At 45.2% G+C, this 13,941-nt stretch overlaps 1 protein-coding gene across 1 annotated transcript in view; it reads right to left on the minus strand.

Moving 5' to 3' along the window:
* Positions 1–13,941, minus strand: part of LOC144687434 (serine/threonine-protein kinase 33-like) — a 122,472-nt gene that overhangs the window by 37,436 nt on the left and 71,095 nt on the right. Inside the window, exon 2 of the mRNA XM_078553579.1 lies at positions 891–1,004. Within this exon, the coding sequence (XP_078409705.1) occupies positions 891–1,004 (114 nt within the window). The remainder of the gene's footprint in view (positions 1–890; positions 1,005–13,941) is intronic.

The following is a 13,941-nucleotide window of genomic DNA, read 5'->3' on the forward strand; positions in this document are numbered from 1 at the left end:
CGATGACTTGTTCTGTTCCAGAATGCGTTGCCTGAAAGTGTGGTGGAAACAGATTCAATATTGACTTCAAATAAATAATTGAAGGACAAACATTTGTAGGACTATGGAAAAGGGCAGGCAAATAGGGCTAATTGGATAGCTCATTCAAAGAACTGGCACAGACACGATGGGATGAATGGCCTCTTTGTATGCTGCATTATTCTATGATAATTGAATGTAGAGGCCAAACTGAATTGAGCAGTCATTCCTGCTTTGAGATTTCCCCCAATTCCAGCTGTATTCACGGCCCTGGTGTTATTACCATATGAGGGGTGGGCAACTGGGGAGTTGCACCAGTCTGAGCCGAAATGGAGAGCCCTAAATTCCAGGGGCTTTCCACATGGCGAAAGAAATAGGCTGTTTTCTACCTAATAATGTAAGAAATATTTTTAACTGTTTTGATCGGGAAGCCCTTTGCAGGACCATAAAGTGTTTGCAGAGACCACCCTTCCAATTCTGCCCCCATGTCCCTCTTCCAACCGTCAGGTCTATCAGGCACCCCCTGTGCCCATTGTTCCTGCAGTGCAATTGACAAAAGCAGAGCAGAGGCTGTGGTTTTCCTTATTTGCATGTTTACAGCATGCTGTGGTGCAGTTATGAGGGGGGTTACTGTTTCTTCTGTAACAGCTTGGCAGTGCAGAGGCATAGCGCAACAGCCTAGTACATGGATATCAATCTCTTTGCACTTGTCCTTAGATCATCCAGAGGAGGAAGGGTTTCCCTGTAACATCCATCTCCACGTCATATCCCCAATCATTTCTCTGTCCCACAGACAACCTGGCCGTGACTGGCAGAGTTTAGTGAGTTGTGAAACATGTGGAAAATTCAGTTTCCTTTAGAAAGCATGTTACCTTTTCCTTGCTCAGTTTCTTGATGGCCCACTTTGTGTCTGTGGGGATGTGTGTAGCTTGAATGACAACACCAAAACTACCTTTCCCCAGATCTTGTCCAAACTGGTAGCAAAGCTAAAAAGTAATTCAAAGAGTCATTGTGACTTCGTATTAGGCAATGCAACAGTTGCTTAAAACAAGTTAACACATAGGACCACAGCAATGAAGCTCCAACGTAACCCAAATTTCAATTAAGATCCAAATAAACATATATCTTGAACATGTTGTTTTGTTTTGCAATTCTAATAGGAGAAACTTAGGAGACATAAAGGAAAATTTAATGACATAGTGCTCTACTGTGAGCTACCTCCTCTACTGCAGAATGCATGTCCTTAATGAACAACATATTGTGCACATGCTGCGTGAGTTTCCTCCTCAGGAATGTGACCCCGTCAAAAGAATTCTGTGGTGAATTTTCTGTTCTTCAATGTGAGGTATGTTAATAAAGGAGGACAAAAGGGGGTCTCATTTTTTTTCATTCAATATCAAGTGTCCCTTGGCCAGATACAGTGAGCTTTAGGTGCTGAATACGGATCCCATTTTACCAGGGCTCAACAATGGAGACAAAATTCCACATCATCAAATTTATGGACTGGTGCACTCAATTTTCTTTTCAGTATTCCGTGTTGCTCAATAGTTATGTTTACAAATGGTTTTGAGTCGACTTTAGCAGAGCAGAGATTATCCTGTTTTCGCTTTTTAATGTGAAAGAAATGAGCTAAAGATATGGTGGGCAAAAATTTTAGATTTATAAAAAGTTGACCAGAAAAATACACATTACTCCCACAGTGGTGAAACTCTATGTGAGATAATGGCCAAAGCAACCACAATAAACGGATGCACAGACTCCCCTCCCCCAATTCACAGGTAAGCAAACAATCCTGAGAGAACTTCAAGCTGAGTGATCACTACACCCAACAGTAGAAAGTGGCAGGAAATCAACAGAAGATTCTATGAAGATGAGAAATGAGCAAAGCCAAGTGTAGTTTTCATCACCAGGCAAGGGTGATGGAACAGAGGAGGTCAAAGTGTTGACACTACCCAAAGAAGCTGTTGCTTGAATTGTTTGGCTGGGGAAGTCTGGAAGGGTGACATGTATTGAGATGAGTACATTTGTCAATAACAACACTAAATTGCCTTTCTTTTATCTTTGCTTTCCCATATTACTATCTGATAGGAAATATATCCTGTAACAGAGTTGGCCTTCTTTATGGATATAGGTACCACAGCAATACTTTGAATTCATACTGTTTATGCACAGTAACATTTTATTTAGCCTCTATTGCCATCCCAAAACAACCTGTGCATTGAGACTCTAAAACACGGTTGCATCAGACACCACAGGCTGAATTTTCAGGCCTGCCAGGGGCAGGAACAAAGGCAGACTGGTCCAAAAATATAACTGTGCTGTCTAGTGTGCTGGTTTCTTGACGCCATTTCCGGTGTGGCCATTTTTGTGGAAGTGGGTTCTGAAGGCCGGTTATGCTCATTAATAGCCTAACTAAGGCCAGTTAAAACAGGTTGGGATTTTTCAACTGTAGCTTCCCACACTGGTGGAGTTAGTTTAGGTGCTTGAAGGCTGGCCTTCGGCAGAAGGCCAGAGGGCCAGTGCTCCAGGCAGGCCTAGTCGTCTTCCCTGCTGCCTGAGTGCTAGAGAAGCCCTCCCAGAATGCCCGCATGGTGACTGTGTCTATTTTTCTAACTTCCTGTGCTGTTCTGTCCTGCTGGTAGCTACTCTTACCAGGAGATCTGCTGTCATGGTACATCCTGCTCATCATCTTGCACATCCTCACACATCCACTGCAGCTCATCTGCAGCCACTCTGTGACATCTGTTATCCAACTACACCTAGGCTGACCCCTCTTTCTGCTGACCTCCACTTTGTCCTCTAGAAGAGATCTCTGTAACTTTTCAGCTCTGATCAAATGGCTGAAATACTGACACTTTCTTTTCTGTTGTCACTTTTTAGTGTTATTTTTGTTGTCATAATTTCAAACACCTCTTCGTTTATCTTATGGGCCAGAATTTTACACAGTAGTAGCAGGCACATAGCTGACCCAAAAAAAGTGTTAAACCTCGTGAGGTTGGGTGCACTGTGCGATATTTCCACCGGCAAGCGCATGTGGGACTCAGAAGTGCTGCCGCTGATTATTAATCAGCCGCTTAAGACAATTGAAAGTACAATTGAAGCCAATTTTACGTTGCCCGTGCAATTTTGCGTTCATCGCACAGGCAACACAGACAGGCAGCCAACTGGTTTATTCACTTTTCTCATCTCAGGGCGGTATGAAAGGGGAGCTGAGCATTGGCTGTGTGGGTTGTTAGGAGTTCAGGTGAGAGTTTGCTGCTGCTTGTTTGCTGAGAGTTCAGACCTTTTCCTGTGGTTTCTTCTGAAGTGTTTGTTTTGTTAGTTTGTTTTGAGGACTCTTTTGCTCTGTCAGTTCTCTTGGAGCATTTCTGCTGAGTGCAGCCTTCAGTTCACGAGGCACCTGCATCTCGGCAGATGGGGATTGTGTACTCCACTGGGGGGTGGTATCTCCTTCCCCTCTCTTCCACCTCAGAGAAGGGAGAGGAGGCCAGTTGTCCACAGGCAGCGTCGCAGGGAGAGACCTGTGGGAGGCGAGGCGCAGGCACAGGGGATGCAGGGCCAGCAGGGAGTGCAAGGCAGAAGGGACCGCAGAAGACGCCACATTCCTGCAGCCAGAGTCTACAGGCAGTGATCGAGCTACCTCAACATGCCTGAGGTCCAGTGCTGCAGGAGGCTCCACCACTCTGGAGGCACCATGACATAAATATTCCAGATGATTGGCCCAGAGATTGCTTCCAACTGTGTGGGTGGGCACCCAATGCCAGTGGCTCTGAATGTCACAATAGCCCTTAATTTGTTTGCATCCAGATCTTTCCAGGAGTCAGTAGGGGATCTGTGTGGGTTGTCTCAATTAGCTGTCCACAGTTGCATCAAGCTCATCACTGATGCTCTGTTCAGATGGGTCCTCACATTCATTCATTTCTGTATGGACAAAGACAGCCAGGCTGAGTGAGCCAGAGGCTTCGCAACAATTGCTGGGTTCCCCTGCATCCAGGATGCCATTGACTGCACTCATGTGGCCATCAAGGTGCCAGCGGGTCAGCCGGGTGCCTTTGTGCATGGAAAGGGTTACTCCTCCATGAACGTGCAGATAGTTTGTGACCACAAGACCCACATTCTGCAAGTCTGTGCAAGGTACCCTGGCAGCTCCCATGATGCATACACCCTGTGATACTCCCAGGCGCCCAGGCTGTTTGTGGTTCGGGCTCAGCTGGATGGTTGGCTGTCTGGTGACAGAGGGTATCCCTTGAAAAGGTGCCTCATGACGCCACTCCAGCACCCAAAGACAGAGACAGAAGAGAGGTACAACAGGAGTCATTCCACCACAAGGGCGATGGTTGAGAGGACCATTGGGCTGCTGAAGATGAGGTCCCTCTGTCTGGACCAATCCGAGGTGCACTGCAATATCCTCCAGAGAGTGTGTCACTTATCGTTGGTGTATGCTGTGCTCTGCACAATCTGGCACTGGCAAGGGGGGACCCACTGGAGGATGAGGATGAGCGAGGCAGCTCCACAGTCCTCAGAGGAAGACTCTACCAATGGATCTGATGAGGAGACCAGGAAGGCACAGAGTGAGGACATGGAGGCAGACTTGAGGAACCTTCAGGGAGGCAGGGACACCAGGAAGGCCTTGAATCATTGCACCTTCAGCTAGGCTGCCAAGGCATGGCTTCACTCTCATGGCAAGGGTGCCACCGCCTTCACACACATTTCTGAGGAGGCAAGCCCATGACCGCAATGTTGCCTCAAAACCTCTGTAATAAAGTTTGCTGCCCCCGCCATCTATCATAAGGGACTGCTGAGGCCTGCACCTGTAGGAAAAATAAAGGACACTCAGGGCATTGAAAGAAAATCTAGATTAATCTCTTTACCAGAGTTGCAAACAAGGAACATAACATAATATGGTTGCTGCTGTCACACAAAAGCAGTACATAACACTGATGAAATGAAAGAATGTCACCTGTGATAACCCCATCCTGTGCTCACGGTGCTTAAACTTATGCTTGCAAATGCTACATCCTGGTGCCCCCCCTCCCCGCCCCATCACTGCCAATGGCACTGGGGGCAGATTGCTGGCTTTTCTGTTGTGTTGGCCCTGATGACCTTGGCGGTCATCCTGATGAGCCTGCGAGGTTACGGCCAGCAACAATGCTGGGCACTCATCAGTCATTGTGGCCTTTAAAGATGCCATGGTCACTGGAACAGGGGTGGAGGAGTTGCTGCTCTTGTCAAGAGCACCGTGAGAGGAGCCCACAGAGACAACAGGCAGTTCGTCCGCCAGTGTGAGGCACGTCCGTACCTCCCTGCTCACCATTGATGGACGGGCATCTAGCAGAGAGACCTGCTAAGGTCACTGCCAGTGTGTGTACTTGCAGGTCCAAGCGTGACCCAGGAAATCGCTGATCCTGTTCCTGGAACAGCGTCTCCATAAGAGTCGCCACTCTCTCAATGGAGGAGGTTGTGCACTTGGAGCTCAGAGTCAATGCAGTGCTCAAGCTCCTCATGGACTCCTCCATGATAGAGACAATGGCATTCAAACCCTCAAGGATCTCTGCCAGATCTTCTCACGCATCCCGCTGGACATCCAACATCTGCCGCCTGATGGACAAATCCAAAGGCTTATCATCTGCCACCGACTCAGCATCGTCCTGGTCTCCAGCAGTCCTCCGACAGCTGGCACCCTGGGCACTCTCTGCCTCCTCCAGCTCCTCACGTGGGTGTGAAGTGCCCTCCCCACAGTGCACAACCATCTGAGCCGATGAACTGCAGTCTACCGACATCCTTGTATCTGAGCTGGTACCTGGCAATGAGAAAGGGTGTGACACAGGTGGCTCTGTGTGTGGCTCTTCCTCTGGTGTCAACTGAGGGTCTTCAGGGTCCCGGGTGCCTCTGGAGGATGGTGCATCTGAGGGTGGAAGACAATGTGTCAGTGGTAACAATCATCACATATTGAATGTGCATGCTAGGTGGCCTGGTGAGACTATGGACAGCAGCTTCATGGTGCCATCGTCATTGCTGGATCACTGGGGACTCTTGATTAGAAGTTATTTTTTGAGATGAGAGGACCACATTGTTTGCAGTCTTTGCCTGTCCCACATCTGTCCACTGGGCTCTTACCTTCCTCTGAGACGCCTGCCTCTCCGTGACCTGATGACCTTGGTGCGCGCTTTCACTCGAGCTCTAGGGTGTCCATCTCACATTTGCTCAGGATGAGCAGGTTGGCCACCCCACCATCAATTCTTGTGCGCTCAGCGGTATTGTGGCTTCTATTCTGTAGGACAAAGGTTCATTCATTTGACCACCCTCTACCTGCAACACCATACCATGCTGGCCCCCGCTCCCCCCACCCCCCCATATCAGGAATTAGGTTGAAGTGTCCATCATATTCACACACCTGACCCTTATATGCACCCAGGGCTACCGGTCTGATCTCCCAGCTTTAGCAGGCACAGGTAGATTAGCCTCCTGTTACTCTGAATCTTACACCCTGAACACCACAAAGGATGGTCACCCTTCAAGACTTCTCCACACAGTGCCATACTAAATTGGTACTCACCCTTGCCAAGCACAGAAGATCATTAAAACTTTTTTGGCACTGAATCCAGATGTGGTACACCACGTCATGCCCGCTGACCTGGGACAGCACCTCTGCCCAGGCCTTCTTCATTTGTTGGGGTGGCCTCCTCTTGCCATCCCGCAGTATCAGGATGTCCTGCCTCGCACTCTGCCTCCATGAGAGTGCTCAGGCACTTGTCTGAGAAGCAGGGGGCAGAGTGCCCACCTGCATTGCCCTCCCGCCTGGCCTGCCGAGCAGGTGCTGACGCCATAACTTTAGCTCATATTTGGACAGCTCCCTGTGCCTCCTCTGGAACTCCTGGCAGCCTTCAGGGTTCTGCCTCAGCCAATTTAAACCCCCTCGTCGGGTTCCTATTGGGCCGGGCACCCACCACACTCCCGTCCCTGCCAGCAGCCCTTCACCAATGTGGGGGTGCATTTCATGCTAGCTGGCCCTTAAATGGGCAGCCAGCATGAAATCGCATTGCTTCGATGTACACGGGCAGAAGTGGAAATCGCGGCAGCTTCCAGCCCCCCCGACCTCGCATGCCCAACCGGGCGCCAAGTTCAGGCCATGGCCTGTAAATGGAATTTTTAGCATATGTCTTAATGTCCACATTTCAAAAGCCTCTATGTTCTCCCACAGACATTTATTTATTGTCCAGGTTTCTGAGGTAAACAGGGGAAGTGGATAGAATGTAGAACCATATGAGTTTATTCCTCGTTACAAGCTTGGGTTTTCTTGTTGATAATACACCCTTCATTTTTTACTGAAAGATTTTTAAAAATTGGAATGAGGGCCTCTCCATGCTGAAGAGCCCTCTCTCTTACCAAATATTCCAGCTTGCTGCTCCTCTCAAGCTGAAAGACATCTGGATTGGCCTTGGTAGCCAACTCACCACCCTTAATTGGACAGAAAGCTCTAACCATGCCAATTAAGGGGGCACCCCTCTTAAAAACCTAATGTGTGACTCTTATTCCTCCCAGGGTGGGCTCAGAGCTGGAATCTACCTCGTGCAAAGGCTCTAGAATCCCCACCCTCCCCGGCACCTACCCCCCTGTAGCAGGTGGCTTGCAGTGACCGCTGAGAGGTCGTAGATATCCTAGATCTAAAAGCCAAACAGAGAGAGTGTACTGTAGAGTAAAGGGTTAACATCAGAAGCATACATGATGCCGATGTAATAATGTCAGATCACATGACTGAGAAGCAAGAAAGATCTGGAATGAGGAGAATCTCCAACCTCATTCACAGGTCCAAATATGTTAATAGCCGCTGTAAGTAAAGAGTGATGGTTCTAAGAAACTACAGACTTTAGTAGCGTATTTTGGGAAAATAGACAATCCCCAAAATGTCCTGTTTAGACCCCAACCGCACAATAAAACATCCAGCCCTCAGAAGCAGGTGGCTTGTAGTGACCACAGAGAAGGTGTAGATATCCTAGATCTAAATGTCAAAGAGTCTGTGTGCTGGATACAGGCATAGTGAGCCTGCCTTCCTAGTGAGAACATACATTGTTCTGATTTCCATGCACAATATGCTAAGGACAGTTTGAAGAAATCCACCTCAGAAGACCTCCAGACCAGTACTTTAGAGATGAGGAGCTCCACATCTGGCATTCACAATGTGCCAAACTAATAGTTGTTTTATGTAGAAAGCTGCTTGAACTAGAGTTTACACATCTGGATAGCACGCTATGAAAAAGACATGGGGCAGAATTTTTCATCCCATAGGCGGGCGCGTGCCCGACCCAAACAGGAATGAAATAGTGCACTCTCACGATCTTTCAGTCAGCAGGCACGAGCAAGAGGTGGCAGTGTGCCTGCTGACAATTAAGAGGCCTATTAAAGCCCTTAAACAATTAACTAATTTGCATTTTTTGCAGCTAGCTCAACCACTCGGGTGGCAAGCGGGCAAATAGGCCAGGCGGCCCTTGAGTTTTTAACGAAACCTCATCCACAGGTGGGATGAGGTTTCCAACGATTACTAAAAAAAATATTAAAAAGTTTTAACATCATTTTTAACATGTCCCTCTTCATGTGACTGAATCACATGTTTACATCATTTGTAAAATGTTTACGTTTCATTTTACAACCCTTCAGCTCCCTCAGGCAGCTCTGAACCTTCAGGGAGCTGTCAGTGCACGCTACCCTGCGCATGTGCAGACTTCAGCGCTCGCCCTCCGCCCATCCCCACCCCGGCAACGCTGAGGCTCTCATCACGTGTTTCACGCTGGCTGGCCGTTAGTTGGCCAACCAGCGTGAAATCATGGGCGACAGTCCGTCTTGTGGCCATTCCCAGGCCCGCCCGCCCGACAAGGGGAAAATCCTGCCCGTGCATACATTGGAGAAGTGTAAGGCAGAGCAATAGGATTGATTCCAAGTAGGAAGGAAATTATTTACAAGGAAAAATTTACAAACCTCAACCTCTACTCTCTAGAAGAAAAGAAAAGTGAAGGAGCTCTCATCAACATATTCAAAATATTAAACATATAGATGAAGTCAATCTGGAATCTTATTTAAAAGCAAGATCGAGCTCATATGAACCAAAGGAAATAGCTTTAAATTAGCTGCAAGTAAATTTAGAATTGATATTAGGAATAACTTATTTGAATAGATAATATGTCAGGCAGGCCAGTTAAGGGAATATATCAGAGATGTTCAAAATACAGTTGAATTATGAGATTGTGAGAGTCTGTACACTAGAATGTGGAGTTTTAATAGATTTAATAGCCTTTGCTTATCTTCATCTGTCTTATGTTCTTAAAACAAAGATTAATTTAAATAGAATGAACTATCTTAGAAGACCTATGGTTATGTTAAGGTAGTCTTGGAGAGAGATTGGAGCGGTGATGTAGAACTTTGCTATTTCAGATACATATTTTTCTGCCCTCAGACAGCCATCAGGAGACACCTACCATTAAGTGGGACACCAGCGAAGCAGGATGTTAGAACCCATGCCAGGAGTCTGCCCTTTATATCATGAAGCCTCGATCATATTTCTTTCATCTGATTGACCATTGAAAAGATGGGTACTCTGCATAATTAATAATTTGAGATATAATACCCCACCATCCTCATGCATCCTTGATTGTGCATCATTTGCAGCAGAATGGAGCATTGATGGAGGGGAGGGGTTGCACTGCCACAGCTATGCACTCATTAAGAAAGACATACACGTGGACCACAAAATATCCACAAATAGGTGTGCGCTCCATCCATGAAAGGTATGCAATAAATATTTTTAGCATCAGCTATCTCTGTACTACCTTTATTATGTGCCTGTTTAATCAGGCATAAGGCATCAGAAAGTTTGTGTAGTAAGAATGTTGCTTGTAGCTCTCACCTCTGAGTCAGTGGAGGCTTGAGCATGTAATCTAGGTCGAGGGAGTACTCAATTGTCAGACAGGCAGTGTTTGATTATTCCTGATTTAGTTGTATTAAAACCTGCTTGATGGGCTGAATGACCTACTCCAGTTCTCGTGAATGGTTGCTGGTTTAAGAAAAGTTAACTATGGCCAACCATGATGGTTTACTAAAAATGTTTATATAAGGATAGAGGGGCATTAGTAAGGGTTATCAGAGTGATACCAGAACTGCAAGGTTATATCTATCCGGAAAAGATGAATAGGCTGGATCTTTTTCTTTTTTAAAGAGAAGACTGAGGTGTGACCTGATAGAGCTTTTTAAAATTATGGAAGATTTTGATAGAGTAGACAGAGAGACATTGTTTACACTAGAGCAAAACCAAAGGCCATCAATTTCAAATAGTCAACAAGAAATCAAATAGGAAATTTAAAAGAAGCAATTTTATTTTACATAGTGGTGAGAGTATGAAACTTGCTACCATGGGGAATAGTTGGGGCTTATAGTGTGCATTTATTTAAGGAGAAGCTAGGTAAACATATGAATGCAAAGGCAATAGACAGTTCTGCTAATAGGGTTCGATGAGAAGAGGGCTCAAATGGAACATAACTGCCTATATGAACTGATTGGGCTGAATGACTTGTTTCCGTGCTGCATGTTCTATGTAATTTTATGTAATGTTCCCAACAGATTCATAATATGTCTGACCTGGTAGCAGTCAGACCCTCATACAAATGTATTCCCTTTGTAAATGTATTCCATTTGTTATAGGAAAGTAACTAACTAGATGATGATCAGATGTCCCCAAAGCTCGTGTTTGCTTCGTTCCCTTTGAAAGAAAGATGGGAACCTCAGAAAATAAACTCCAAAGTCAGTGCTGCTGTGTTATGTCTGTGTTTGACTTTGTACCTCTCAGTGCCAGATCCGAACTGCATTTATCAGAGGCAAGACTTTTTTTTTATCCTTTCATGACACATAGGTGTCGCTGGCAATGCCAGCATTTGTTGCTCATCCCTAATTGCCTTTGAACTGAGTGGCTTGCCAGCGTATTTCAGAGGGCAGCTAAGAGTCGACCACATTGATATGAGGCTGGAGTCACATGTGAGCCAGACCGGATAAGATGGTCAATTTCCTTCCCTGAGGGACATTAGTGAACCGATGTTTTTTTTACAACAATCAATGATAGGTTCATGGTCACCATTACTGAGGCTAGCTTTAAAATTACAGATTTATTAATTGAATTCAAATTCCACCCACTGCCTTGGTGGGATTTGAACACATAAGCCCAGAGCATTAGCCTGGCCCCATGGATTGCTAGTCGAGTGACATTATCACTGTGGCACCATCTCCCCATAAAGGGCTGTAGGCCATTTGAGCGGGCAGAAACTGCATTGTAGCCCTCTTAAATCAATCCCCATCTCCAGTTAATGGCCTGAATTAGTGTTTTTTTGATGCATTTGCTAATTCATTTACATTAGGACCACAGTTAGAAACTTATAACTACCATCCCTGAGCAGATGAACGTGCCAAGCTATGCAACATAATAGCCCGGATGTCATTCTAGAATTTATTAAGTTCATGACATGCAGAATTTCACTTGCAACATTCCTTACTCTAATCTAAGAACAAAATGCACTAGTGTGACATCCTCATTTTCCCCATACCAACCAACTTCCTGGCATCTCCGAAAAAGATTATGAATTTCCTGATGAGCAGCTATTGTTCATGTTCCACAAAGACACATTGAAATTGTCTGAGCTCATTATGCTTTGGACCCATACAATCAACAGAGAGTGGAACCTTCCAGATTGCCAGTCTAGACTAAATTTGCATATATGCCCCAGAGAAGAAATTATTATTCCACAAAGCGGTGAAATTTAATAATTTCATGAATGTTAAATAAACATGCTTCATCCAGGTCGATTGCCAGACACAGCATTTGCTTGCTAATGCAATACTTGGATGTAGAAACTGAGGAATCATTTCAGATGGAAACAGGTCTTTATTTTATTTTTATCAAGATATATTTATCAAGAAATTGTATTTAACCTGATTACAAGCTTCTTCCTGAATAGTGTGATTTATAGTGAAGAGCAACACTTTTACAAAGCTGAGCCGCTAGGGAGGTCTTATTACACAACTTCCTGCCTTCAATTGCCCCACCCACAGCAGTCCCGCCATTGGCCGTGACATACCACCTTCCCACACCAATTGGAAAATAAACAGACTCAATTACCTGATTGGATGATGCCTGACTGTCAGCCATACATCCTTTTCATCCCATCTCCAATATCTTATAACTCATAAATAAAAGTGTTCAAACAAAATGAAAACAAAATCACACGCTATTATTTTTCATGTCCCTATAATTTTACTCCTGGGTTGTTTGCAGCAGTGCCCTGGAGATAAATCTGTAATTCCTGGAGACCCTTAGACAATCTTGGCAGATTAACAAATGCACAACCTGTGCTTTTCCATTCAGTGGATTTTGCGACTTTCTAACATTAGGAGAACAGGGCCTAATTCAGAGCATTGAGTCACAAAATCACCCACAACTTGCCTTCAACAATGACATGCTAATTGTCTTTGATTAACTCAGGCATTTCTAAATGCTTACTAATTTTATCTTGAGTTAGGAATTCTATGAATTTTGTCTAGAACTGATGTTAGACTGACTGATCTATCATTTAGCCTGAATATCTCTTCCTGAGCAAGATGTGTTACATGAGCTATTCTCCAGTCCCATGACACAGTATTTGAGAATTGATTAATTGAGGGAGAGTCTCTGCTGTCTTCTTCTTTGGCCTCTTTGAACAGCCTTCAGGGCCTGGTGATTTATTCACCTTGTGTTCCATTAATTTGTTCAGGAGCAGTTCTGTTTCTACAGTTAGCACTAGCCGGCTGTTTAACAAAGTGCTTTCTGACCCCAGTGCTGAACTTGTCTTTTATCAGTTTATGTGTCACTTGTCATAAAAATATAAAAACACAGTAGCAGGAGTAGACCATATGGCACTCCAGCCTGTTGTGCCATTTAATACAACAATGACTGATCTTCTGTCTCAGCTCCACTTTTCTGTCCATTCCCTGTATCCCTTTATTCCTTGAAAAATCTAACTATCCCAGCCTTAAAATATTCAACGATGGAGCATCCACAACCCTCTGGGTTAGAAAATTCCAAAGATTCATAACCTTCTGAGTGAATTGAGAAATATCTCCTCATCTCAGTCCTAAATAGTTAACCCCTTATCCAGACATTGTGCCCCCTTGTTCTAGATTCCCCGATCAGGGGAAATCATGGTTTAACTTGAAATGATTAGCATTAACATTTTCTACTTCACTTTATTTTCCTCTATGTACGACCCCCTCTCACTCAGATTCCCTTGAGCTAAATCCAAGTATTTCTCAGAACTTGCTTGCCTAGAATTTTTAAAAAATTCATTCATGGGATGTGGGCGTTGCTGGCAAGGCCAACATTTATCACCCTTCCCTAATTGCCCTTGGGAAGGTGGTGGTGAGCCATCTTCTTGAACTGCTGCAGTCCATGTAGTGTAAGTACACCCACAGTGCTGTGAGGGAGGGAGTTCCAGCTAATGGCACACAATTTGCTGGATTGGGCATCTCACATTCGCCCTGATGGGGGCCCGTTAGTTAGATTATTTTCCTTACTATTTAGCATGAAAGAAGATCTTGCACAGCATGTTGATTTTCGTGCGAGCTGATAGCAGCATGGTGAGGACAACGAGGCACCTGAGACCGTGATGGACAGCAGGACCAACAGACTATCTCCTTGGCCAATGAGACTGAAGGATTGAGAAAGAAATGGAAGAATCACAGAGAAGGAAATGGGTCAATTATCATCAGATTAGGTACAGAAAGAGAAATAAAGGGAAAGGAACATTCTATGTTCGCAAGGCCAACAGCAAACTTCTGCAATTCGCAACTCATGAGGTATCTCTTCCTTGCTACAAGGTGCTTGATGATTTACGCATTAATAATGGTGAGGTA

The sequence above is a fragment of the Cetorhinus maximus genome, chromosome 12 (assembly GCF_964194155.1).
Source record: "Cetorhinus maximus chromosome 12, sCetMax3.hap1.1, whole genome shotgun sequence".
Classification (NCBI taxonomy): domain Eukaryota; kingdom Metazoa; phylum Chordata; class Chondrichthyes; order Lamniformes; family Cetorhinidae; genus Cetorhinus; species Cetorhinus maximus.